General features: G+C 44.0%; 1 protein-coding gene across 3 annotated transcripts in view; it reads left to right on the top strand.

Annotated features, from left to right (window-relative positions):
- The window catches only part of CCB4 (cofactor assembly of complex C), a 36,725-nt gene extending 10,484 nt beyond the window's left edge, over window positions 1–26,241 (top strand). For all 3 annotated transcript variants that reach the window (XM_086813357.1, XM_086813358.1, XM_086813359.1), the window contains exons 4-11: window positions 13,544–13,652; window positions 13,812–13,975; window positions 14,195–14,294; window positions 14,375–14,448; window positions 24,867–25,042; window positions 25,139–25,209; window positions 25,304–25,387; window positions 25,555–26,241. In XM_086813357.1, coding sequence (XP_086669483.1) covers window positions 13,544–13,652; window positions 13,812–13,975; window positions 14,195–14,294; window positions 14,375–14,448; window positions 24,867–25,042; window positions 25,139–25,209; window positions 25,304–25,387; window positions 25,555–25,653 — 877 coding nt within the window. In that variant the 3' untranslated portion in view covers window positions 25,654–26,241. The remainder of the gene's footprint in view (window positions 1–13,543; window positions 13,653–13,811; window positions 13,976–14,194; window positions 14,295–14,374; window positions 14,449–24,866; window positions 25,043–25,138; window positions 25,210–25,303; window positions 25,388–25,554) is intronic.
- The last annotated feature ends 332 nt before the right edge of the window (window positions 26,242–26,573 follow it).

The raw sequence follows: 26,573 nt of genomic DNA, 5'->3' as shown, positions 1-26,573 counted from the left end.
AGGGTGGACAGCCACCTAAGTTTATGCGTGATGAGTCCAAGTGTCACCATTTGGCCACCTGAATGGTTCACTCTTGCTTTCACACTATGTATATATTGGACTGGTGTCCATGGCTTATGGAATGTGCCTATGCATGTGATTGACACGTGTCATGCTGTATAGTTGGATATGATATTCCGCTGGGACTTGACGTTATCATACCCGGAATATCCGGAGGACTTGGCTTTCCGCTGGGACTTGTGCCTTTGTGTACATGCCCGGAAACGCCTGGAGGATTGGCTTTCCACTGGGTCTGGTATCGCGTATACTTGCCTGGAAGCGCCTGATCTTATATGGTTTCATGAACGGAAATTGCTCATGCCAATGCTGCATTGCATAGCATCTTTATGTGCTTGCCTGCAAATGAAATTGCATGGTGTTTTCATGCCTGCATGACCTATGTGTAGTTCCGGGCTAGGGGACGCCCGTCCCCGTGAACCGTGCGTGTGAAACTGTCTGCTGACATGGTTGTGTGGCATGTGAACAGGTGGTAAGTATTACCCAATCTAGGCTCAAATAGCCCTTAGGACTTAGCCAATATTTATAAGTGAGTGCGTTCCCACTTCATTAAAGTTTGGGCGCCCAAAAGTCACTTATAAATTATGACCGCTTCCAAGTTCACACTCACTGAAGTTCCGAGGCGGACAAGGGACCTGATCGTCCCTTTTTACTCATAAATGGGCATCTCCCCATGTCCCCTCACCTGATTGGATCCCAATTCACTTACTTATTCAGAGAAAATTCGTGTTTTCTCTTGATGAGGATTTTTGGAGGCTGAAAACTCTGTTTTTCCACCATTTCTCTCCATTTCCAAGCTCTCCATAGCCATACCCAACTTGCTAGGGTGTTTTCCAAGCTTCCAAGAGTGTTTCCAAGTGCTAATCACTCTCCTACTCACTCCCAATGATGACTGAAATTCAGCAAAACAGCTCTCATTTTTGCTGTAATTTTTGGTCTTTTTTTTGCTGAAAACCCTAATTTCAGCCTTCTTTTCTCAAGTTGAACCATAGGGGAAGCTTTCCCAGGGTTCCCTTCATCCTCTTGAAGACTTTTGTCGCGAAGGATTGCGGCAAATCGAAGATATCAACACTTCTAAAGCTTCCAACCCGAAGGCTTTCGCTTGCAACAACTTCTATGAAGACTGGTAAGCTAATTGGACAATGTGTTGTCGTTACTTATTCAGTAGAAGGGTAGGACTCCTTGTTTAGCCGCCCTGTGTAGTATTTCTCTTGTCCTATGTGCTCTTGAAGATGTTGCTACCTTGCTTGGTAGAACATAGAGCCAATGGTAGAGAATATGGGCACTGAAGTTGGGCGGGCATCAAGGCAGCTCCTTGGTGATCTACATACCATTGTTTTCTAAATGCTGAATTTCATATGCATTGGCATGGAGGATTTGGCAATGGATGCCCGTGAAGCTATGTATTGAATTTCTCCAATAGTAATACAATTTACTCAAGGGAGGGGTCGGCCGTTCCGGCTCATTGTGTGTCTCTTGTCAATTCAACAATTTACTTCTTGTATTTGAGCAAGTGTCCTTCAAATCTTAGTGTATTTAAGTGTATTGATTAGCATTGTGTTCAACTAAGTCACATTGGTATCAGAGCATACGGTTCTCTTTCACTTCTATCGTGAGAGACGATCACCGTGAACACTAGCTATCTCTACACTTGGAACATTATGGACAGCCATACAATGAATGTTGGAGATGCTAATACAAGAGGCAGGGACAATGAAATGCATGTCTCCAATGCTTTACAGGATGAGCAAACTCATGTGGTGCACAATAGGGAACATGAATATGTGGGACAGCCGTCCCGTGGCAAAGAGAAGATGCAAGAAGAAGAGTCCATAGTCTTGAGGGCTGAACTTACTCGTATGCAGGCTCTTCTCCATGCACAACAAGAAGAATTGAATCTCTATCGCCGCGAGGATCCATTGGTACATGATCGTTTGAAGGCCAAGAAAGCTGAATCTTATATGGATCATGCAATGACAATGATTGCTCAAGAGTTGTACATGCAACCGAGGGATGCAGCACGTGCATACTTGGCTTGTACCGAGGATGCCTATGCAGAAAAGGAAACCATCCCACATGTCTTGGAATCCCCACTGGTGCCCGAACAAGAACTTATGTCTAAGAGGATAAATCTCCATGCTATGGGAGAGGAACAATCAGTGACTTCACGCCATGCAGGAATACCTTATGTAGCCCGTGAAGGATACAATGTTAATGGCAGTGGTCAAAATGTATGTCAAATGCCATTGCCGGCTGAAAATGTATATGCACAACACATGCAACATGGGCTGCAATTTTATGTTGGTGTAGATATTCCGCGTATCTCTCATGCCACTCATGCCTTCGAGTGTGCTCGTGAGGCAGAAGCTATGGCTGAAAATGTATCAATGCATGTTGAGGGGCCAGCCATGCCTCATGCTTACAGGCTCATGCTTACAGGGCACATGTATCTATGCCTTATGCTTACAGGCTCATGCTTACAAGGCACATGTATCTATGCCTTATGCATCACCTTTTGGTCCAAAAATGATGCCAGTTACAATTCATGAAAGGCACTGCTGCCCATTGGTGGCTCACGGAGAAGCTCTCACCGAATCCTGTTAGATCATGGGAAGAGTTCAAGGAGAGGTTCTATGCTCAATTCTTGCCTCCCAATGCATTGAATGAGATAACAATGAAGTGGGATTGGGTAAAGCAAAATGAGGGGGAATCGGTAAATGCATATGTACAGAAGTTTTGGAAAGTGCTCTTGGAGGTGTCTCCATTTATGCATGTCACCGAGGCGGAAAGGAAGAGAAGGTTTCAATCGGGATTGCAACCCGTGTACAAAGCGGGATTACAAATGTATCCTGGTCATACCTTACACCAATTAATCGCAGCCGCCACCGCCACCGCCACCGAGCAATTGGAACTCAAATTGAGTCGATCCAATAAGGCTAAACCCTCATTTCAAGGCAAAGAGAGGGCTGTCCAAAACCTGCAAAATGATGGACAGCCACCTAAAAGGGAAAACCAAGCCAAATCAGGTCCAAAAGCTGAAAATAAGTTTGCTAAAAAGCGCCCTTATAAGCCGGCAAACTGTGGTCTTAGTGCTGAGAAGAAGGAGCAATATATGCGTGAAGGCAAATGCTTTACTTGTGGCAGCACTGAGCACATGGCAAGAGCATGCCCAAATAAGAAGAACAAAGCTGAAAATGCTAATGTACCGAAGCCTAATGTGCATATGGTTCCGGATGTGCAGGGCAACACTTCACATGATAGCAGAGTTAGGGTTGTATGCAAAGCTTGGGGACAACTCAAGAATCAGCCCGCTTTGTTTATGTTTGATGATTGTGCAACGGAGAATTTCATATCCACTCAGATGGCAGCTGCTTTGGGTATTGAAGTGGAGGACATGGGTCCTCAAATTGAAGCAGGGGCTGCCTTTGTTGGTAGAGAAGTGCAGGTCATGCCTATTTTTGGCAAGTTGTGCATACACATTCAAGGCTATGTGGATCATGAGGATTTTCTTGTGGCGCCTTTGAATGGCTGTGATGTATTGCTTGGAAAGCCTTGGCACACGTATTGATCCGTGCAAGGCTTACAAGACTAACAGGATCACCTTCATGCATAAAGGCCGAGAACATGTAATTGATGCTGGTGAAGAGGGTGATACCATTCCCCTTGTATCTCATGTACAAATTAAGAAAGTAATGAAAAAGAGTATTTTTGCGTACTTGATTTTTGTACGAGATCCTGTTGAGGAAAATGATGTACATGTAAACACTCTTTGTAATGATAGGCTGAAATTTTTGCAAGAGCACAATGATTGTTTTGCTGATGAGTTACCAAATGAGTTACCACATGTACGACCGGAAGATCATCGCATTGATCTTGTGCCGGGTAGCTCACCACCTAATAGGCTAGCCTATCGTGTAAGTGCATCCCAAAAAGAGGAGATCATGAAGTAAGTAAATGAGCTTCTTGAGAAGGGTTTGGTTCAGCCAGCTCTTCCCCATATTGTTCACCCGTCCTCTTAGTTCAAAAGAAGGATGGATCCTTTCGTATGTGTGTGGATTATAGAGCTTTGAATAAGCTTACCATCAAGAATCGGTTTTCGATTCCACGCATAGACGACATCCTTGACAAGTTGGATGGATCGGCATGCTTTAGCCGAATTGATCTCAAGAGTGGATATCATCAAGTGCGTGTAGTGCCTGAGGATGTACACAAAATTGCTTTCAAGACAACTTTTGGGCTTTATGAGTATCTTGTTATGCCTTTTGGTCTTACAAATGCCCCGGCTACATTCAATAGAATGATGGATCGCATATTCCGTGGGAACAGGAAATTTATAGGTGTCTTCTTTGATGGCATCCTAGTCTTCTCGAAGACCGAAGAAGAACATAAAGCTCATTTGGCTATTGTTTTTGAAGAGCTCCATAAGCATAAACTCTTCATAAATGCAAAGAAGAGTGAGTTCTTCTTGTCAGAGATACATTATCTTGGGCATATTGTGTCCAAAGATGGAGTGCGGATGGATCCTGCAAAGATTGATGCAATTCGGAATTGGCCCGAATTGAGTTCCGTGCATGATGAGATCTGTAGTTTTCTTGGATTATGCTCTTACTACTGCAGGTTCATTCGGCACTTTGCATGGATTGCTTCTCCTTTGCATGATTTGACAAAGAAGAAGGCCGTGTTCAAATGGACTAATGTAGAGAGAGATGCATTCCTCAAATTGAAAGATGTAACTACTCATGGTCTAGTGTTGATCGTTCCGGATTTACAAAAGCCTTTTTGTGTGGAATGTGATGCATCTGGAAATTGCATAGGGGCTGTCCTTAATCAAGAGGGACATGCCGTGGCTTATGAGAGTCGTAGATTGCATGATGCAGAGCTATCTCTTGGCATTTATGAGAAAGAGCTCTTGGCTGTAATTCATGCACTTACTATATGGAAACATTACCTTCTTGGGGCTGATTTCACTGTGAAGACAGATCACCAGAGTTTGAGGTATTTTCTTACTCAAACTAAGTTATTAGAGAAGCATATGAGGATGGCCAATTTCCTCTCTATGTTTCATTTTCAGATCTTGCACACCCCGGGAAAGAAGAATGTAGTGCCCAATGCATTGTCACGAAAGCCGTATGTAGCAGCTATCTCGGTTGCCTCTCATGGGGACTTGTCTACCATGCGTGATTTGTATCATACGGATGTTGATTTTGCCACTATTTGGGCTGATTTGATGGCTGGTTATGCACATGCCTCATATGTGATCAAAGAGGGTTATCTCATGAAAGATAATTGTCTATGTGTGGTGTCTGACATGAGGCAAAAGGTTTTGGATGAGTGCCATGCTCCTCCATATGCTGGTCATAGAGGCATAATGCCTACTACGCACATGATTGAGCGGTACGCACATGAGAGAGAACAAAATCCTGACAATTCAACATCAGAAAAGAGAAAACACGACGATCATTGGCGTGCCAAATATCAATCTGTGCTTGAGTCACACTATCGGAAGCAAGGGTGGGAGGCGTGGCATTGGTAGGTGTAACAATTCAATCCCAGAGATCCATGTCACGCAAGGCTGATTTCACCTTCACCTTCCACAAAGTGTAGTTGGAACCATCCAACTTTGCAGACTTAGAGAACATATGAAGTGTAGTCTGGGCAACCATCACAAAAGCTTGGGCTCAATCTCATAAGAAAAATGCACAATCTCGGAAGAAGTGTCCACCAGAGGTACCGGAAGCCACCAATCCTCAACTCAGAACACTAACAACTGCAAGAACCACCTGTAGGGAAGAAAACGTAGCAAAACAGATGTTGTAGCCCTGAAAAGGAGCAGCCGACAGGTGAGAAGGGGGTTCTCAGGGATCAAACCGGTGAAGGAAGACCTGAATCTGTAGTGGAGAAGCGCCGGAAGAAGCCAACCAACCAGCAGCAGATTTGAGAAGAAAAAATGCAGAGTTGAGGGTGCTGAAAACTGAGGCAGATCTGGGGCAGCAAAGTAACGCTGACTGGAGCAGCAGATGAACGCTGAATCGGGAGCGATGATACCATGAACGAGTGCACAGAGAGGAAGCATACAAGCACTAGGGTGTGCTGAAAGAGAGAGAGAGAGAGAGAGAGAGAGAGAGAGAGAGAGAGAGAGAATGAAATGATATATTAACGTCTTCCAAAGGCCAAAATGACCTAGGTTACAACAATTGGTGGATTTGATACAATGTCTGTGTAAGAAAAGCTAAAACAACTAAACAACTAAATGAAACTGAAACAACAACTATGAGGAAAAGTAAGGTACTAGGAGCTCCTAATGGATAACATCTGGGAAGGAAAACTCCAGCAACAAAGGTAAGCATCATATATATCACTATCCAAAGATGTCTCTCATCGGTCGATGGCGGATATCCTCAATGTCCTCCATGGTGAGTACTCTGACTCGACGTCTCCCATGCCGTGCTAGTATGGTCCTGATCCTCTGTTGTAGTCTCCGTCGGTGTCGAGATGGGCCTCTCATCTTGGGGCGCTTGGACCGCCCCAGCTCTATAGCCCGATCAATCAGTGTACCTCTGGTGCGGCTATACTCTGGGGCTAGCTGCAATACCTGTTGGCCTGACTGCTCAATCTCTGTCGAAAGAAGTCTGTGATCTGCCTCTGTAGGTGTCTCTCCCTCTCTGATCCCCTCCCTCTCAAGAGACCCTCTCTACGTCTATGCAGCTCCAGCAAGTATAATCCGAGGCATCTCTGATCTTGGTATCTCATGACTCTGGAAAGTGGTATGAAGTAACTATGCTGAATATACTGAAGTGAAACAGTCCCAAGCAAGAGACATGAACAGTCTCATAAGGCAAAAGGACGACTAGACTATGAAAACTGAAAGAGGCAAGCCCACCTATTTATAGGTAAATAGGGTTGGCTGACTGGAAATGAGGAAGCTGGCCGACTGGGCATGAAGCACCCGACTTGGAAAAAATGCCAGAAAAATATATAAAAATAGGGTGGTCAGTCCACAACCAAGGGCCATGAAAAGGGACCAAAAGGGAACTCCAAAGATGAGCAGAAACTGGGGATGAATGTGCTAACACTCGATCATACTACCAAATTGCTGGAAGAATTGACTCTAGTGGTGTTGACAGTCACTCCAATGGGCACTTGGCATGGTCTGAATCCAACGCAATACCTGATGGTCAGTGAACCTCAAATTCCCGGCCATAAAGAAAATGCTTCCAATGTTTCAAGGCCTGAATTACTGCTAGGAGTTCCCGATCGTAGATCGAGTAATTCTTTTATGGGCAGTAGCTTATGGGACATGTAAGCTACTGGATGACCATTCTGTTGTAAAACAGTTCCAATCGCGATGTTACTCGCATTGGTGATTACTTGGAACGGCTCGTCCCACGAGGCAAGTGCTAGACAAGAAGCTTCTGACAAAGCTACCATGAGGTTCTTGAATGCCTCCAATGCTCGTGGAGTCATTCGGATCCGTTGCCTTCTGGTCCTGGCACTCTTAAGTAGATTTGAGAGGTTAGAGAATCTGTCAATGTGGGTGGAATATACTTGGCATATGCCCACAAAGGATTGGATGTTGTATGTGGCGTCTGGTATCTCCCAATTGACTATCTCTTGGCCAGGTCAAGTCGGATGTCCTCCGCATTGATTAAGTATCCAAGGTAGTGAACCTCAAACAGATGATAAAACTCCAACTTCTTCTCATTGACATAGAGCTCGTTGCTTTTCAATAACTTCAAAACTTTCTCCACATCAATGTCATGTTTCTCAACCGTAGCTGAAAATACCAATATGTCGTCCAAAAATATGAGCATATACTTTCCAATCAAGTCCCTGAATATTTGCATCATCATGCAGCTGAATGTGGTTGGGACGTTCATCAAGCCAAAAGGCATGGCCACAAATTCAGCCCGTTCCATACGGAAGGCTATGTTGGAGATGTCTCCCTCAACAATCCTAACCTGGTGGTACCCACTCTTCAAATCCAGTTTCGAGAACACCTTGGTCTCATTCAGTCTCTTGAGAATGTAATCTATTCGAGGCATCAGGAACTTACTCTTGATGGTCAGCTGATTGAGTGCATGATAATTGACACACAATCTGGAAGAACCATCTTTTTTCTTGACGAACAGGATCGGGGCTGCAAATGGTGACACATTAGGTCGCATGAAGCTAGATTGCAACAGTCCTTGGAGTTGGCAGTCCAACTCCGATTCCATTGCTTTGGATAGGTGGTATGAAAACTTACTCGGGGGATCGGAGCCTGGGAGGAGGTCTATCTTGTGGTCCTCCAGTCTAGACGGGGGGAGCTGGGGAGGGAGATTGTCCCGAAGAAAAATCTTTTGGAACTTTTCATAGAGAGCCTGGTACTTCTTGGAAGGAGTCACAAAGGTTACCTCGGCCCACCAATGAGAAAATGCAAGTCTTTCTCTCCTCTATAAGACTTCAAGGGAGTAGTATCTATTTTGCTTATCTATGGAAGGAGCCATAAAAGTTATCTCGGTCCACCAATGAGTAAGTCTTGCTCTCCTCTAAGACTTCAAGGAAGTGGTACCTTTTGCTTATCCATGAAAGGAGCCACAAAAGTTGCCTTGGCCACCAACAAGCTCTTCATACATTATACACAAGCATGACAAGGAATATAAAAATTAATTACCTTCTTGTCATGCTTGTGCATAATATGAAAATGCCCAAGGAGGTAATTAATTTCTATATTCCTTGTCATTTACACTTTCAGTTGAACTAATATCATTAATTCTAGCTTAATTGTGTGTTTTTTGTTGAAATTGTTTGCATTAGAGTGTTAGCAAGCATTAGGAGTAGCTTAATCTTTCAAAAAATATTTTAAAACCATAAAAAAAACCCTTGAATTCGACTAATTTCTCTTAATGGACTGGTTTTTGTCATTAAGGGATGTTCAATAGGTAAAAAAAATTTAGAAAATGTGTTAATTGGAGTCTAAATTGATCACGTGAATAGTCAAAATTAGTGTTTTTGAGTGTTTTGAGAGCATCTAGATGTATTAAAATACCTAATTATATCAATTGGAGAAATTTGACTCTTTGCTTAATTTTGCCTGAAAAGAAGAGACCAAAATTAAGAGTCTAATTGATCTCTTATTTTAGATTAATTTACACATTTGTTGATGCATATAGATTAGCATTCCTTTGCTCTATTCAATGATGTGCGCAATTGTGTGAATTAATCAGGGATTAGTGGTTAATTAGAGTCCTTGATTAGTGTAAAAGAGGAAAAGATTAGTGAAAGGATTAATCTTTGATTAATTATTAATCACTTTTTTTTACATAACTCATTAAGCTAATGAGCATTCAATGAGTAGATGCTCATGAGTTGTCAAGAAGATAAACTTTACCAAACTTACTTATTTCTATATTTTTTGAACCGACGCAATCTACTTTTTATTAAACACAACTTACTCTCTCTCTACGTGGCTAAACGAGAGAAAGAAAAGAGACCAACGGAGAGGATTTTTTGCATTTTTGAAATTTGATTGAAGGTATAATTTTTCATACTTGGCGTGGCCGTAGAGCAATGCTCAGGTCACTTACTTGTTTCTTTCCATTCAATTGTAACCACCAATTTTAGATTTTCATCCGGAAAGATTTCAAGGTGCTAGAACAAGTTTCTATATCATTAAATCTACTCTTTGAAGTAACGATAAATAAGTGACATCATTTATACATTGATATTTAAACATACAAAAAATAGGAATGATGTGTCTTAAAATTTACTCTTTGAAGTAACCATTAAGAAGTAACATCATTTATACATTGATATTTGAATATAAAAAAAATAGCAAATGATGTGTCATACATAGCAATTAGCTTATATTGGGATTCTCTCTCTCTCTCTCTCTCTCTCTCTCTCTTCACTGCCTCTTTCCCTCTCTTTGCTGCCCCAGCTGCGCCTCCTTTCTCTCTTTTCGTTGCCCTACCCACTCCTCTTTGCTGCTCCAGCTGCAGTTGATTTCTCTCTCTTCGCTACTCCAGGTGCGCTTTCTTTCTCTCTCCTCGCTGCCACTGCCTCTTTCTCTCTCTTCTCTGCCTCGTCCTCTCTCGTCCCCTTTCCCCACCCGCCCTTGCTCAGGCCCCCAAGGCAACAACATAATCCTATCTGCTACTCTCTCTTGTCACATGTACTTGTCTCCCTACTTGCAGCTGGCCACTTATGGGGGCCACCAACTGAGGACCAGAATCGGTACTAGAAGGGGGACCCCTTCAGTCCAACATGGACAGCTCGTCGGAAACAAGGACTAGAGGTGAGAAGGAGAGGAAATACAGCTCTATTTGGGCGAGCACACAGAAGATCGGCGACCCCCATATCAAAACATGCCTGACCACCATGAGAGAAGTATGCAAAATGCAGGATACAGACATTGAGCACCTACAAAAGAAGCTCGGGGAGAACAAGGATAGTGATGCATGGGTTGCGTGCCTCCATGCAAGAGGAGATGGATAGGTGGAAGGCAGACATGCGGGTACACATGGCAACTCAGCTAAGCAAGATGTAGGAGGAAATGGTCCAAATGTTGGACGCAAAAACTAGCCACCATGCCTCACTAATCACGGACCTAAGGCCCAAGTCGCCACCCTTAAAGTGGAAAACGGGACCTTGAGGGCACGTACTCAATTCGTAGAAGGAGAAATTCAGCCATCCCTCAATGATGAGCTGAATACACTTAGAGAGCAAATGAAGACCCTCCAGGAACAAGAGGAGAAGAAGGTAAATGAGGCAACCACCTGGGCTGAGATGATTACGAAGACACAGAAACAAGTGGAAGTAGTGGGCAGCTGGATTGAGGTTGCCAAGAAGCAACGAAACCCACCATCATCCCCAAACATCATCAATGACACACTTGAAGAGGAGAAAAGAAGGAAGATTAGGGCATTGAATGTGCGAGTGGTGGGATGGAAGGAAGGAGCCTCGTTGAAAGAGGATGCCGTAGCACTATGCAGAAAGTTGGAATTCCTTGATATCCCCTTCATCGAGGCATGGAGGGTGGGCAAAGACACCACCAAGGAATGTGCACTCATCCTCAAGTTTGCGGGGTTGGAGGTGAGGCAAGCATTCCTTACCAAAAGGCGGGTACTACACCCCCACACTCACTTAAAGTGGGGTTCCTCACCTTGGCCCCTAAGTGGGTGCCCAAAGGGGGTGCCCACATTTAAGTGAATGTGAACACCCAACCTTATAAAATAAAAGGTTAGAATAAAATATTAAAAACTACATGTGCAACATACTTACCACCTGTTCACATGCACTAAAACTCGTCAAAATACAGAGCAGACTTCACGACTCACTGGCAGGCGTCCCCGCTCAGTAAGTAACACGTCAAGCAGGCAAACACACAAATACATGTCATGCGAAAACAGTTTCAAACATGCAAAATATGTGTGCATGTGCAAATAGTAACATGGACATATCTCCCGTTCATGGAACAAGTACAAAATATCTGTCGGCACAAAACTGGCACGACATAAAAACATAAAAACCTGGTCTTCCTATGGAGTGACAGTCCCATAGGTAAGACACAGTTCCAGGCACGAGTCTCCCTATGGTGTGACAGTCCCATAGGCAAAACACGGCACGAATACTGGCTCTTCCATGGCGTGACAGTCCCATGGGTCGAACACAGTCCAGGTCATACACGGGTGGCACTGGTCTGGCTCCCGTCCATACGACACCATCCTGCTAACACACGGGTGGCACCAGTCTGGCTCCCGTCCATGTTAGCAAAATACTGGCCTCTTCACACGAGACACCGACCTGGCCTCAAGTGAACGAGACACAAAAACTGGAGATGGACCAAATGGTCGGCCAATTGGTGACATCAGTTCTTGATGTGGAAGGCTGCTGAAGCTAGATCGATGAGGGGATATGCAGCCCTTGGCTCGCTATAGAGATGCTCATAGATACAGTTTCAGAATCTGAGGACGAAGCTTTGGCTATTTGATACTCTAGTTACACCTACACTATATGGTGGGAGGAGACATAGGAGAGAGCCAGCCAAGACATATACAGAGGAGGTATATGAGATTGTGCTGGTAGAGATGGGGGCTCCACTGATAGTGACAGAGGTTCTATTCCAGATAGTGACATACTGGCACAGGCTATGGGAGCTTCCACTAGATAGATACCCCCAGCTAGCCCTGGAGTCCTCGAGATAGCTGACACTCGAGGGAGATACAAAGTGCTGGTATGCATAGGTAGGCACTTGGTTTGGCATGCACGACATGCAAATGGAGGCACTCCCCCCATTCCAGTATGGCATAGAGGCCCCGTCTTTTTCTCTCAGCCGCATAGAGCGGAACGGGGTTATCAGGAAAGACATTGTCAGACTGGATACTCAAAGGACATGGAGTTCACCTAGTCGTCCACGGGGGACGAAGATGGCCTTCTACATAGATCACCTCCTATGCCTAACAGAGGATGGCTTCATCATCCGCCGATGCTACATGGACACACACCTATCTTTTGGGGTGAGATGTGCGATCGGCAAGGTCCACAGCTCGTCCCACCAGCTGAGAGTGGATACTGCCAGATATGGGTCCAAGGCGGCTGCACCAGAGGATAGGATATGCCAGCTCTATCACACAGAGCCCGAGACAGAGGATCATTACATATGCCGATGCCTTGTATACTATGAGATTCGGGAGAGGTTCCACCGCCTCTTCCGAGTTGGGTTCGGGCCACTTTCCAAGATCATGGACTTCCCGGATCAGAGATGCCTTGGACTTTTTCTTCTAGAGCTCCGCAGACACAGGGAGTCCTTAGTGAGATTCAGATAAGCTGTACTTGCTCGAGGACCAGCACAGAGCTCTCATCGACTTCTTCCAGACCAGCGTTCCGAGGGCCGATCCACCAACCATACCCGGACCATAGGCTAGGACCATAGGCTAGTGCAAGAGCTCAGCCGAGAGGTTTGACAATTAACAGAGCCACTGAGTTGTGCAGAGCTCGACGCCCTAGACCCCATGGCCCTCACCCACGGCCACGCCACCATAGGAGGATACTGGCCATCATCTCTTACCATCGCAGGACCTTCTCGCACTGGCTTAGTTTTACCACCTTGAGCACCATGTCACAATGGCCCATGAGGGATGTATCAGGATGATATGAGAGCTCTCTGCTCATGTACCTAGATCAGATTTTATAGTTCTAGATTTTTGTTATCTTTCTTTATTACTATTCGTACCCAGGATGATGTACCTCATTGATATGATGTAACCTTTTGGTCTCATAGGTCATTTTGGCCTTTTGAAGACGTTAATACAACTTTCTTTCTTTCTTTCTCTCTCTCTATATATATAAAATGAATTAATTTGTAATTGGCAGATTTCTAATTTCAGATTTTTTATTTTTCATTGTTACAGTAAACTCACATTTCAAAAATTCATAATAGGCTTATCACTACTTGAAAAATTTAATGCAAGCTGTTCACTTGTTTCTCATTCGAAATGGCAAACAGGCTGTGCATTCTCCCAACAACATTTTCCATTCATTTTCACACTGCCGTACGACCCACCATGGGATTCTGCACTTGGAAAAGGCGAAGATATCTTACTCAGTCCAAACTGGTTAGAGGAATTACTACATTTTATGATTCTCGTTCTTCTTTTTCTCACTGATAGGGGTTAATATTATTTCTGTTAATTGGAAGTTTATCTCATGATTATCTTGAACGTATCAAACTCTTTTGATTTATTTGATTTAATTAATTGTTTGAGATTAATCAGGTAGGAGAGTTGTCTGGGAAAATAAAAAATAACCTTGATAAATGGGTCAAGCAAAATGATGAGACGGTGCGGGCAGCTCCTGTCATTCTTGGAGGCACTTCCTTTTTTCTTGTTCTCCTCAACAGAACCCTTTCAGGCATAGCTCCAGTCGCAGATGCTAGCAGGTACTGGATTTTGCTTACATTACATATATAGATTTTTAAAATCACTTGGTTTGTTTTAGAATTTCAAAACAAACAAATAAACAAACAAATAAATTTCTTTGCATAGAGCAAGAAAAGATGGGGTTTGTGTCAAATGCAGAACTGGAAAAAATTTTAGTTTTTTTTTGGTTCCGGTTTAAACTCCTCTGCCCCAATTTATTTTTAACCAATAATTTCCAGCGCACAGGCAAGAGCAGACGTTATAGCACTTGTGTTGGCAGCAACTGTGGTGCTCACAGGATTAGTGTGGATCTCTGTCAAGCCCAAAAAGCTCACATCTGTGAGTATATGTTTTTGTTCCCAGTAACATGTAAATTGTGGCTGTTTGGGCTCAATCTTCCATATATGAATGGTGGTTAGGTACAATTAACTGGAATTGAATGTCTGCGAGTGGATGAATCTTTACCTGCCAATGCTGCATCAGAAATCATGTGGTATGTTGCTCCTATCATTAGTTGAATTAAAAGTTCAGTCTTAGGAAACTAAAACCGTTCTTACTTTTGGTTTACAGGTGGCTGTGGTTCTTTGTCTGCTGCATGCTGGCCGACTAGGCCTTCCATGTTGGGCATGCTGGCTGACTAGGGTTGATGCCCATGGGTAGCCTATATGCAAGGCTTCCTAAGGCTGGCCAAAGTCTAGCCTAAGCCTTTGCTTCTACATGCTTGCTACATGCATCTACTCTAGGACGACCTAAATGCTCTATTCTCCACAATACTGGTTTTAATGATGATGAATACATCTCAATGAGCAACTGGGTTAGATCTCCGGATTTCCCCAAGTGCCATTATCACAAGGTGCTTCTTCACTAGAAGGTGGCCAATGCTGGCCTCCCAGATTTCCTGTTGGTGATTGGATGCGCTAGAGACCCCAATGGCTTCCTCTTCTTTGCAATGACGCAATCCTCAAGAATCTACTACCTCTGTTGGAGGTTGTATATCACAGAGGAAACACCGTGCCTGTCAAAACAACACCGGGCAATTCCCATAATGTCGGTGATGCCTCAGATCAGATGGTACATGTTACATCCCAGGGCTAACTAGGGTTAAGACCCACGGGTTGGGTTAGGAATCTTAAGTGGGGGGGATTAGTAGCTTTTATGAGACGTGCTAAATTTGGCTCCTGGTTTATAGGAGGTCTATATAAGTCACTTTATGGGTCAGTTTTGAGGGAGAGCTATGTCTTGGATGCTACTGTCCCCCTTGCTCGGGAGTGAGCCTGAATGGCTCTATGGTTGGGTGGTGAGCTTGATGCTATGTCCTTTTGTTTCCATGTTTATGCTTAATCGTATGATTTATCTAGTTGGGGCTTCACATTGGTATCAAAGCCAGACCTGCTTGGATTAAGCTTGGAAATTTCCGAACGGAGGAGAGGAGAAAATCCATCGCCTGGATCTTCCGGAGCTTTAGTCGTTGGGTTGCTTTTTTGCTTTCCAAGGTCTGGGTGGTATGGGACGCTTGGACGGAAGGCGGAGAGTAACCGGGCTCAAAGGAGAAGATCGGTGTGGTTGGATGTGTGAGAGTTTTGCGAAGAACTCCATATGCATGTGAAAAAGCAGAGAGAAAAGCATCGTGCTTCTGGTGCTTTTTTCAGTTTTATGGGGGGGAATTCTTTGCCCTAAAACCTTCTGTCTATATCCGCGCTTTTGCATCTCTAGGCTTCATCTCATAGCTTTTTTCTCCATGGCTGAACTATTAGGGTTTCTGTGCGAGCATGGTCACCCTGTCTACGAGTGGTATGCGTAGATGGGAGGTTGACTTAGAGCTGCTGTGAACAGCCCTGCTGGTCACCATGAACAGGAGGAAAAGAGGGGTGTGAAGAGATCAGCATGTGTGGAGGATTTGACATGTAGAGAAAGTTATATGGGCCCTGTTCAGAGCACAGAGAGAGGGAAAAAGCATTGCTGTGAGCCGATTCAAGCTGTCCTGTGTGACTGCCCATGTGTGGTCGTGGTACCCATGAGTGGGCATGCCCGGGTGTGAAGGGGGACGCCCTATAACTGGGCTGGATGGCCAGAATATGGGCGCATATTAGCAAGGGCCGAGTACTCTATATATGGCTGGTAGGTGCGTGGTGTGTGTAAAAAAGCACACGTGGTGCTTTTTGCCCAAAAAAAAAAAGGTTGATTTGGAGCTTTTTTGGTGGGTGTGTATATGAGATGCTTATTTTGGCATCAAGTATGCTTTTTCTGGGTGTCTGGTCACTTATGCACACAGAATTCTGAAGTTGACCAGAATTTGTGCCTTTTAACACCCCGAGCTGCTTTCTTTTGATCTCTTTTTGTGCATCACCTTTGCTCTCGCCTGTTTAGACAAGTTTACACCTCCGCCTCAACAAGCTTTTACTCTCTTTACAAGTGCTCTTTCATGGCTGAATACATGGATACCTCAGTTTCGTCTGTGGAGGTGTTTGGACCTTTGTCAACCTCTCCTGCAACAACTCAACTTGGGGTAACTACAGCATCTATTGCTCCTACGCAGGGTGGTGATACAGTTCAACCTAGTATACCACAGGTGTTCCCTCAGTATGTGGGACAACCCATACCTGCTTTACAGACAGGTGTGGATCCCAATTTTATACATGCTTTTTCTCAATTTGCTGCTCCATATTCTCAGCATACAGGCTATGTGCAACCTCCTCTACCTTCGACACACAACCATCTCCTATTCCTCAACCTCCTGCATCTCCACAAGTGGATACTTTGTATGCCACTGTGCTTGATCTACAACGACAACTCACGGAGCTATGCTCCCAGGCTCCCCAAGCTATAGCTGGAATTGTTTTCCGGTGAGAAGAGCTTTACTTGGATAGTTGGCTTGCGAAGTGGAATGCCTTTTTTGATATGTACAGATACATTGATGCTCAGCGTATTAGTCAGATTCAAATTATGCTTCAGCATAAGGCGTTTGCTTGGTGGAAGACCTTCGTGAAAAGCCGACAACATGGGCTGATTTTCAGCAAGTGTTTAAGCAACAGTTTGTCTCGATCAACAAAATTGAAAACTTTCGTAAGTTGTTCAAATTGGAGATGGGAAAGAAGAGCCTGGACAACTATTCCCAGGAGTTCAAAGACCTAGTGAACCGTTGTAAGGCCCTTGAGGAGCCTCATGTGTTGGTGTATATGCTTTATTTATTCGGACTACCTCCAGCTTATCAGAATGAGGTTCTACGGAACCGTATTCATTCTTTGGACGACATCTACCACTATGCCAAGAATTTTGATGACACCCTTGCTGTCAGAAGAGGTGGTGAGCCTGTGGGTGAGTCTGCACGCAAGAACCAAAAATCCTCTAAAGACAAGAAGTGAGGTAGTGTTGCAGCATCCCAGGATGGTCAGTCGTCACAGTGCAATCCCAAAAAGGGCTCGAGAGGCAAGAGAAGATCCGCTCCGCAAAAAGAAGTCTTCAGGGGGTAAGACCTCGGGACATATTACGGAACTACAAGGTAACTCTTTGATCTCTTCTGTTGAAATTCATCATTTGGCCTCAAGTAGTTGCCATGGATGTTAGATAAGTGAATCTGCCTTCGGTCCGCATGATCTCCTTCGAGTTGAGGGATCTGTAGGCGGTCAAAGGGTGCGGATTCTATTTGACAACGGTTCTACTCACAATTTTATTTCTTCACGTTTGGTAGAGACACTCCGGCTACCCACGGATACAAGTGATCATCGGTTTGTGGTCAACCTTGCTCAGGGTGCAGACATGGAAGTGTGGGATCGAACGGTGCCTAGACTGGAGGTCCATATTCAGGACTACCGGGAGGCTTTGGACTTCCATATCATGAACCTTGACAGGGTGGATATGATTTTGGGAATGTCCTGGTTTTTTGACTAGAGTGAGACGATAATGTTAGATTATCGGACTCATAAGCTCGATAATGTTAGATTATCAAACTCATAAGCTCTCGTTTGTTCATGATAATGTTAGACGATAATGTTAGATTATCGGACTCATAAGCTCTCGTTTGTTCATGATGGTGAACTCTATGTAATCCGGGTTGATGTCCCCCGTGGATATTTTGATGTAAACTCAACTCAGGCTTTGGCCGAGGATATATATGAATCACTTTTTGATCCAAATTCTGTTGTTTCTATGATCTTTTCAATTCTGAAATTTTGTTAAGATCATTTGCTTTAGAGTGTAATTCTATCTCAAGCAATAGTTGTATTAAAGAACAACAAATTTTGGACGATATTTTAAAAGAGTTTAGTGATGTATTGTATTTCCTAACGAGTTACGGTGTTACCAGATGGTCCGCCACCTGAGCGGGGTGTTGACCATGCGATTGAGCTATTGCCTGGTAGCCATCATGTCTCCTGGCAACCTTATCGGTTTAGCCAGAGGGAAGAGGACGAGATTGCTCGGCAACTGCAAAAGTATCTCAATAAAGGTTTTGTTCAGTCCAGCAAGACTCCATGGGACGCTCCCGTTCTTCTGTCACGGAAGAAAGATGGTAGTATGCGCTTCTGTGTGGATTACAAAGGCTTGAACAAGCTCACTATCAAGAACAAGTATCCTTTACCAAGGATGGATGACTCGGTGGATCGTCTTCAGGGTGCTAAGTATTTCACCAAGATTGATCTACGGTCAGGCTATCATCACATAAGGATTAAACCTGAGGACGTGCCTAAGACTGTGTTTCAGACGCGCTATGGCCACTATGAGTTTTTAGTCTTACCTTTTGTGTTTCAGACGTGCTATGGCCACTATGAGTTTTTAGTCTTACCTTTTGGGTTGACTAATGCTCCTGCTACTTTCCAGCAGATGATGAACGATTTATTTCGTCCATATCTGGGGGAAGTGTATTGTTGTCTTCTTGCATGACACACTGATTTACAGTAGGTCATTAGAAGAACACATACAACATCTCAAAGTCATCTGAGAATCTCTCAGACGACTGTATGCAAAGGAGTCAAAATGTGACTTCTTTAAGCAAGAACTCTTGTATCTAGGTCATGTCATTACCGTTGACGGTGTGAAGATTGATCCGGAAAAAGTTAGGAAGGTCCTTGAATGGCCTATTCCAGGACGATTAGGCAAGTGAAATCTTTTTTGGGATTCACTGGCTGTTTCAGGAAGTTCATTAAGGCTTATGCCAAGATTGCCACCCCTTTGACGCAACTCTTAAAGGGGTGAGAAGCAAGAAAGGCAAGCTAAGTCCTCCGGTGGTTTGGAGTGACAAGTTGGACCAGTGTTTTCGAGCACTGAAGAAGCTTGTTACCTCGGCGCCTATGTTGCGGATTGTGGATCCCAGTAAACCTTTTGTGGTTGAAACAGATGCCAGTGATTATGCAATAGGTGTTGCCCTATTCCAGGATGGGAGGCCTATAGCATTTGAAAGTAAAAAGCTTTCAGATGCACAGATGAGATACCCTACCTAGGAAAAGGAGCTTTTGGCAGTTGTCCATGCGATGAAAATTTGGAGACACTATTTGTATGGGTCTCGATTTGTAGTCTGGACAGATCACCATTCGTTGAAGTATATTTGTGATTAGCCTGACCTGAGGGGTCGGAAGGCCAGATGGGTTGTCCTCATGGAGGAGTTTGACTTTGAGATCCGTTACCGTAGGGGAACAACCAATCGGATTGCTGATGCCCTTAGTAGGATCCCCGAGGTTAATGCTATCTCTTTTGCTGAGATAATGATTGACTTTTCTCTCTCTCACAAAGGGCGTTGCCAACAAGATTTCCATTTTGGTCGAATTTGGCAATTGGTCCAGGTTGGAAGCAGCCTGCGAGATCCGAGTGTTCCGGACACTCCGGTGAGTGCTGCTGAGAGAGAGATATTGGAAAAGTATTCCATTAGAGGTGGATTACTGTTTAAGTATGGCAAGGTTTGTATGCCTAGTGATCTGGACGTCCAAACTTTGATATTGCATGAGTGCCATGATGCACCTAGTGCAGGGCACCAGGGCATACATAGAACCTTAGCCTTGGTTGGCCGGCATTTTTACTGGCTGTGCATGAAGTCCTTTGTCGAGGATTATGTGCGGAAGTGTTCCCAGTGCCAGCTTAACAAAGCTGAAGCCTGAAAGGCTTAGAGCTAGTGGATTGTTACATCCTTTGCAAATTCCTGAGAACAAATGGCAAAGTATCTCGATGGATTTTGTAGTTGGATTACCCCGAACTAATAGGGGCCAGGACTCAATCTGGGTTGTTGTAGACCGATTGACGAAGATTGTAAGATTTATCCGTACTAAGTCGACGGTGAAGAGTCACGAGTTGGCTCAGCTCTTTGTGGAGCAGCAATTGTACAAGCTTTATGGACTGCTTGAGGAGATTGTCAGTGACAGGGATCCCAAATTCACTGCACAATTTTGGCAATCCGTATTTTCCAAATTGGAAACACGCTTGAGCATGTCATCTTCGGATCATCGTGAGTCGGATGGTCAAACAGAGAGGACTAACCAGACTATGGAGGATATGTTGAGGGCGTATGTCTCCAAGAGACAGTCTGAGTGGGAAAGGTATCTCCCACAGATATAATAATAGTAAGCATGCGGCTACTGGTTATAGCCCATTCATGCTTTTGTATGGTTATCAACCAAAGTTACCTATAGCCGTTGGGGAGTCAAATTGCAATCAGCAGAGTGGACTTCTTGCAAGATATGCAAGACATGCTGAAAATTGCAAGGGAAAGCGTAAAGAGTGCTCAAGGTCGCGCTCAGTTTTACGCCAACCAACGACGAACTCCTAGAGCCTTACAAGAGGGCATGTGGGTGTATCTTAAAGTCCCAAAGGACTCTAAAACGATGAGAGCTGGAAAGGTTTACAAGCTGTCTTCTCGATGTTGTGGTCCTTATCAGGTCACAAAGAAGATTAGCGAGGTAGCTTATCGGTTAGCATTTCCTTCTAGAATCAAGGTTCACCCTGTTTTTCACATCAGTCGTTTAAAGGAACGTCTGGGTGAAGGTGATGAGATTGTCCCAGTGGAGGAGATCCCTAACCTCCAGGATATGACTAGGTATATTCCCCTAGAGCTCGAGTTGGTTCTGGATCAATGTGCAAAACGGTCTCGGAATACCGTTTATTCAGAGTACTTGATCAAGTGGAAGGGACGGTCTGAGGTCGAGGCTACATGGGAGTCAGTGCGTAGTTTGAAGAGTCGATTTCTTGAATTCATTGTTGAGGACATCAATGGTTCATAAGGGGGGAAGTATGTTACGTCCTAGGGCTAACTAGGGTTAAGACCCTCGGGTTGGGTTAACCATAGCCTAGGGTTAGGCATCCTAAGTGGGGGGATTAGTAGCTTTTATGAGACATGTGCTAAATTTGGCTCCTGGTTTATAGGAGGTCTATATAAGTCACTTTATGGGTCAGTTTTGAGGGAGAGCTCCTTAGAACTCAGGCCTTGAGGCTACTCCGTGCTTACATCCAATGGGTGTGTACTGGTGGTATGGGATGCCATGGACTTTGCACGTGGAGCCATGTCTCGGATGCTACTGTCTCCCTTGCTCGGGGGTGAGCCTGAATGGCTTGATGGTTGGGCGGTGAGCTTGATGCTATGTCCTTTTGTTTCCATGTTTATGCTTAATTGTAGGGTTTATCTAGTTGGGGCTTTACAGTACAGCTGCTGCAACAGAGAATCAATGCCCTGTGCATGAGTGACTGGCTAGGCTGAGCACTGCAATGGTGTTGGCAGGCTGAGCTAGGCGAAAATGGGCGGCATAGCTCTGGGCACTGGCGGTTGCATCTGAGTAGGGAAAAACAGGGCAGAACCGAGCGGAATCAAGGCAGAACTGGGCTAGAGCAAGGCGGATTTGCTGGCAGTTGGTGGGCAGCGCTGGGTGACAGCTGGCATTGTTATGATGGTGCAGGGGACCTTGAAGCAAAGGCGTGGCAGCTGGCGGGATGGTGGTTCCGGGGGTCTAAGGTGGCAGCTGCCCCAAGCTTGAAAAATGAAACACTTTAATTGTGGCAGCTGCCCACACAAATGTCTCGCATAGGTGTAATGTGTTGGGTGGCATCCCACATTTGGCAAGGGGGTCCCCAGCACTGGGTGGTTGTTTGCATGTGGGCTTGACAAGCCCTTTCACACCCACACTAATGACATGGGTGCCTTTAGACTGATTTGCCTGCCCACTCATTAACGTGCGGCGTGAATACACTTAAAAATGAACTTACTTTTCCCAGAAGGTGTCGCTTTGATATGGCCCTCTAGGATCGTGTGGGAACACATGTATGTAGTCTTGGAGAGGTGGTATGTTGTTGCTCTTCTCTTTTGAAACAGCCCCTTAGCTCCCGATCAGCTCTTCCAAGCCAGACTCAAACACAAACCGCATAGATATGGTGCCGATGGCTCATCACCCAACCATAGCTCCATCCGGAGCACCCCCCTGAGCTAGAGGCTAGACCAACACCGTGGCCATGCTTGTCTCCCAACCCCAACCTCCCATATTATTGGATCCTATTGTCCAAGTGTGGCTAGAGCTCGATCCCTACACCCTTCCATGATCTTATCTGTGAGTTTTCTTACCAAAGATAGATGATTATGCATCTTAAGATATCTTTCTCTTACCATGTAAGAGGAGTTTGCTGTTTCATCCCTTGTGGTAGCTCCTATTGGTACAAAATTCTCATCCAAATGATAAAAGTCACGCGTTTCCATCGAAAGATGGAGACCCTTTCGTGGGTTTTGGGACCCCATGAGGTGCTTGGTGTATCTCTCTCTCCTCTCTTCTCTCAATGTTTGTCCTCCAGTAATTGTAGTGTAAACTCAATTATGTAATTTGCGATGACTACTAAGGCCATCTATATGGTAGATTAGGGAGAGAGAGAACATTGTGAGTTCTATTGGTAAAGGGATAGGGTCATCTGCCTTTGAGGAAAAGGCCACCCCCTTCTCTTCTTTACAATTCAGTCTTTCTTAATCTTAGAAAGATTAGTTAAATGATTAATTAAACTTTCTTATTGTTTACTCTCTTGAATTCTAAAAATTGAGTAGATTTGAGTCCTATACATCTAGATTGGGTTAATTTAAGTTGAAATTAGAATGATAAAAATGAGAAATGGTGAGCCATACAAAGGAGGTTATAGCAAAATTTTTTCAAAATTTTGTGGAAAAGAGAGTTTGTTGCTCCCCTCCTAGTGTTAACTTCTCAAGTCTAAGCTCATGGACTCCCTCTCTCTCTCCCTCTCCCTCTCCCTCTCCCTCTCACCGAATAATAACCAATAAGAGATGAGAGCAATAGCACAAGCCAATAAGTAGATCCCATAATATGCCACCACTAGAGTATAATAACTGCGTATCGACAAACAAACATAATAATTTGTATTACTAGCAAGACTTGATTACTGCACGTGGGAAGTTGCACACCTATGTACTTTTGTGAAGGGAGCTTTGATGGATGGACTGGAATTGCTAAGACAAAGGATAAAATCTCAAATAAACTTGGGCATAATACAGTGTAATCATATTGTTAAAAGATGGTATGGGCTAGCACCATAGTCACAAGAAACGTTTCGTGGACAAAACGAATAGGTTTTAAAGTAATACTTGTCAAATCAAATTGAGAAAAAGTGAGAAATTAAGGAAAACATAGGATGTGAAATTATATGCAATTGAGGTTTTAAGTACGAAATTTGGATTTATAAATTGGAGGAAAATGATTTTAACAATTGATTGTGAAATTAGCTGCAATTGAGGTTGAAGTAGGAATTTCGGATTGGAAGTTAAAAGAGCTAGTGACACACTCATAGGAAATTTCAACAATTGGGAGTGAAATTAGGTGAAATTGACTAAGAATTCGAATTTAGGAAAACTTAATTTGAGTTTGAAAGCATGAAATTGGGATTTATATATTGGGAAAAATTGAAGAGCTACTTGTAAGAAATTTTAACAATTGGGTGTGAAATAGGTGAAATTGACCGTGCAGTCAAATTTGGGGAGTGCTACACATAGTCAAAAGAGACGTTTTGTCATTTTCATCATTTTGTCTTTATGGGTTTTGAGTTTACACTTTAAACCCATCTATATTTTAAAATTTATCGGGTTGAAATTCTAAACATGCCTATGACTTTTCTCATGCCTAAACTTTGAGCCATTAGGTTTAAAAAAAAATTCAATTATGGAAAAAATCTCAAATTCGGGTAAAATTGCTTTTTGATGTGGAGTGTTCCATTTCGTTTTGAAATGTTTCGTCAGTTTTGTTTGTTTTGTGATTGGTAGGGACAAAACGGGTTTTCATGTGACTATGGCTAGTATTGAGCTCTTTGTAAAGCGTTCTTGGACCACATTTAGCCCAGGTTGGCCGAAGGTCAATCGTGGTTGAACCGAACTGACCATAATATGGCTGGTAGGTTGATAAAGATAATTATAGGAGAACCATAGTGTGCATGATTGACGTGCCCACCAATTATGCCTCACGCTGCTGGGTGGGGCGCCAATAAGAAGCCTCTTCATCACCTTGGGCTGATGACAAGTAGCGGGTGACGTGTTACGCACGCCCTCACCATGCATGCCTTCCACTTTGTACGACAAGGGTTGCCCATGCGCTGCATTCCCCCATGCACGTTTCAAACCTCTCCTTGGGCTTTGTAATACCTCAATGTTTCTTTCTCACCCTTCTTCCCAAGGAAGTTGCAAGCAGATCCCCTATGTCAAGTGTAATTTCCTCTGGAGTAAGTGTAACCTTCCCTTCTGCACCTCACACCTCTCTATGATGATTCCCACTTCAAGGCTAGCCATGTGCTAAAAGATTCTTTATCGGTTTGTATTCAGAAAGATCCTGCATCCATGAGTGTTGTTTTGTGTACACCATGTGTTGTATTTTTGACATTATGTAGCAGTCCAAGCAGGTGAAGTTCACTACATGCATGTATATTAGAGACAAGGCTAATGAGTGGGAAGTGGGGCAGGGCATGGGAGGCTATAAGAGACGCAACATGCTGCCAAGCTCTTGTGATCGTGTATCAAGGCCGTTGTGTGCTTCAGGCTGGTTTAGCGTCAGAATCCAAAGGCGAGGCTGAAATTGTCGACTCTTCAAAGCTGGTTAAGGGGTCGTTGTGCCAAGCTGCATGGGCTTCTGGAAAACGTACAAAACTTTGCAGATGGTGCTGGAGTACCAAAATCTATTTTACGCTAAGCACATCATACATGCAATTTGATGGATTTTTTGTGCTTGTTACAGAAAACTATTTGGCGAATCTTTCTTTGTATCCAGGGCGCTTTGAGCTGGGCTTCCTTCCATTAAATACTCAGGTTTGGCATCATGGACAAACCTTTTAAGAAATATTTCTGGCTTAATACTACATGGTAGTCTTCTGATTTACACGTTCCAACGATATTGGTGCAGGCAGTTATTCTTCAGCCTCTTGGAGATGAGGGCATCATGATTGTAGCAGGCAACACTGTCCGAGGTTTTGGGCCGACAGATCAGGTTACAAATTCTTCTGCCTGCACACATGTTTGCGCGCACACGCACATGTGCACACACCCCCACAGCTCCACCACACGGCAGCTTGCTCCTTTTTATCTAACAGTAGCATTTGTAGACGCTTGTGGTGTGCCTTCTGATTTGCGATGCTTGCTTCTGTGCATGTTTAGGCATGGATTTTGTCTATCAGCGAGAAGTTAGATGCTACGCTTGGGAAATGTGATTCTTCAATTGCAGCGAATGCAACTGCATTGAACTCGTTGGCTTAGGAAACTGCAGTCGCTACCCAAAATACTGTTGTCAAATGGTAGGGTTTTGCAGCAATGGACATTGCTGGTTGGCGCTGTATTTTCAGAAGATTAGCTTGTTAGCTCATTATGCAGACTCATACACAAGCTATGCAATTTTGGAAGACATCTGTTGGTAGGTGTATTGTCATGGAGGCTGTACTATGTGCATTTTCGGAAGGCGCTACAGTTTTATGAATGGTACAGAAGTTGGAATGCACATTCTTTCAGACACATTGGAAATGTAGTTCTTTCAAGCTTTCTATGGATTAAGCTAGTCTTTTTCTGGTTGGCCACTTGTGTTTGATAGGGTTCAGACCTTGACAGGGTCAGCTCAGCTTGTGTAGTGTTTTGAGTATATCAGAGTTCTGTTTTTACCAAAAGAATGGCATGGCCCTGATTTGTTGAAATCATTTTTGAAAGGGCTCATACCTTGAACATGTCAGCTCAGCTTGTGTATCATTATGAGTATATTGAGTTCTGTTTCTTCCCAACAGAATGGCATGGCACTGATTTGCCAAAATTGTTTGTGCAAACTCTTACTATCATGAATAATTTTTGTTTTTGTCCTAACTGTTAACGATTGCTGCCCAGGTCACTAGTTTCCTTTCTTTTTTTTTGGGGGGGGGAGGGGGGGGGTGGGGTGGGTGGTGAGGAGGTTTTGTAAGGTTTCAAATTGTGGTATTGTTATGTCCCCAAAAGACTTAACTAGACTGGTTGCACTGATAAGGCTACATTTAGAGTCTTCAATACAACATACTTACTACTTAATGAGTATCAGTAAGTTACTACTAATGAGCTAGTGTTAAGTTCAGGACATTCTTACCTAACATTTATTTAAGTGAGGCTTAGGCTTGTTAATGGACATTCCTATGGGTGGAGACCTAGGGAGTGAGGCCCCA

This window comes from Cibotium barometz, chromosome 19 (genome assembly GCF_041138505.1).
Source record: "Cibotium barometz isolate CiBa-2024 chromosome 19, ASM4113850v1, whole genome shotgun sequence".
In the NCBI taxonomy this organism is placed as follows: Eukaryota; Viridiplantae; Streptophyta; class Polypodiopsida; order Cyatheales; family Cibotiaceae; genus Cibotium; species Cibotium barometz.
Note: the sequence above shows the minus strand (reverse complement) of the source record. Positions and strands in the feature narration are given on the sequence as shown.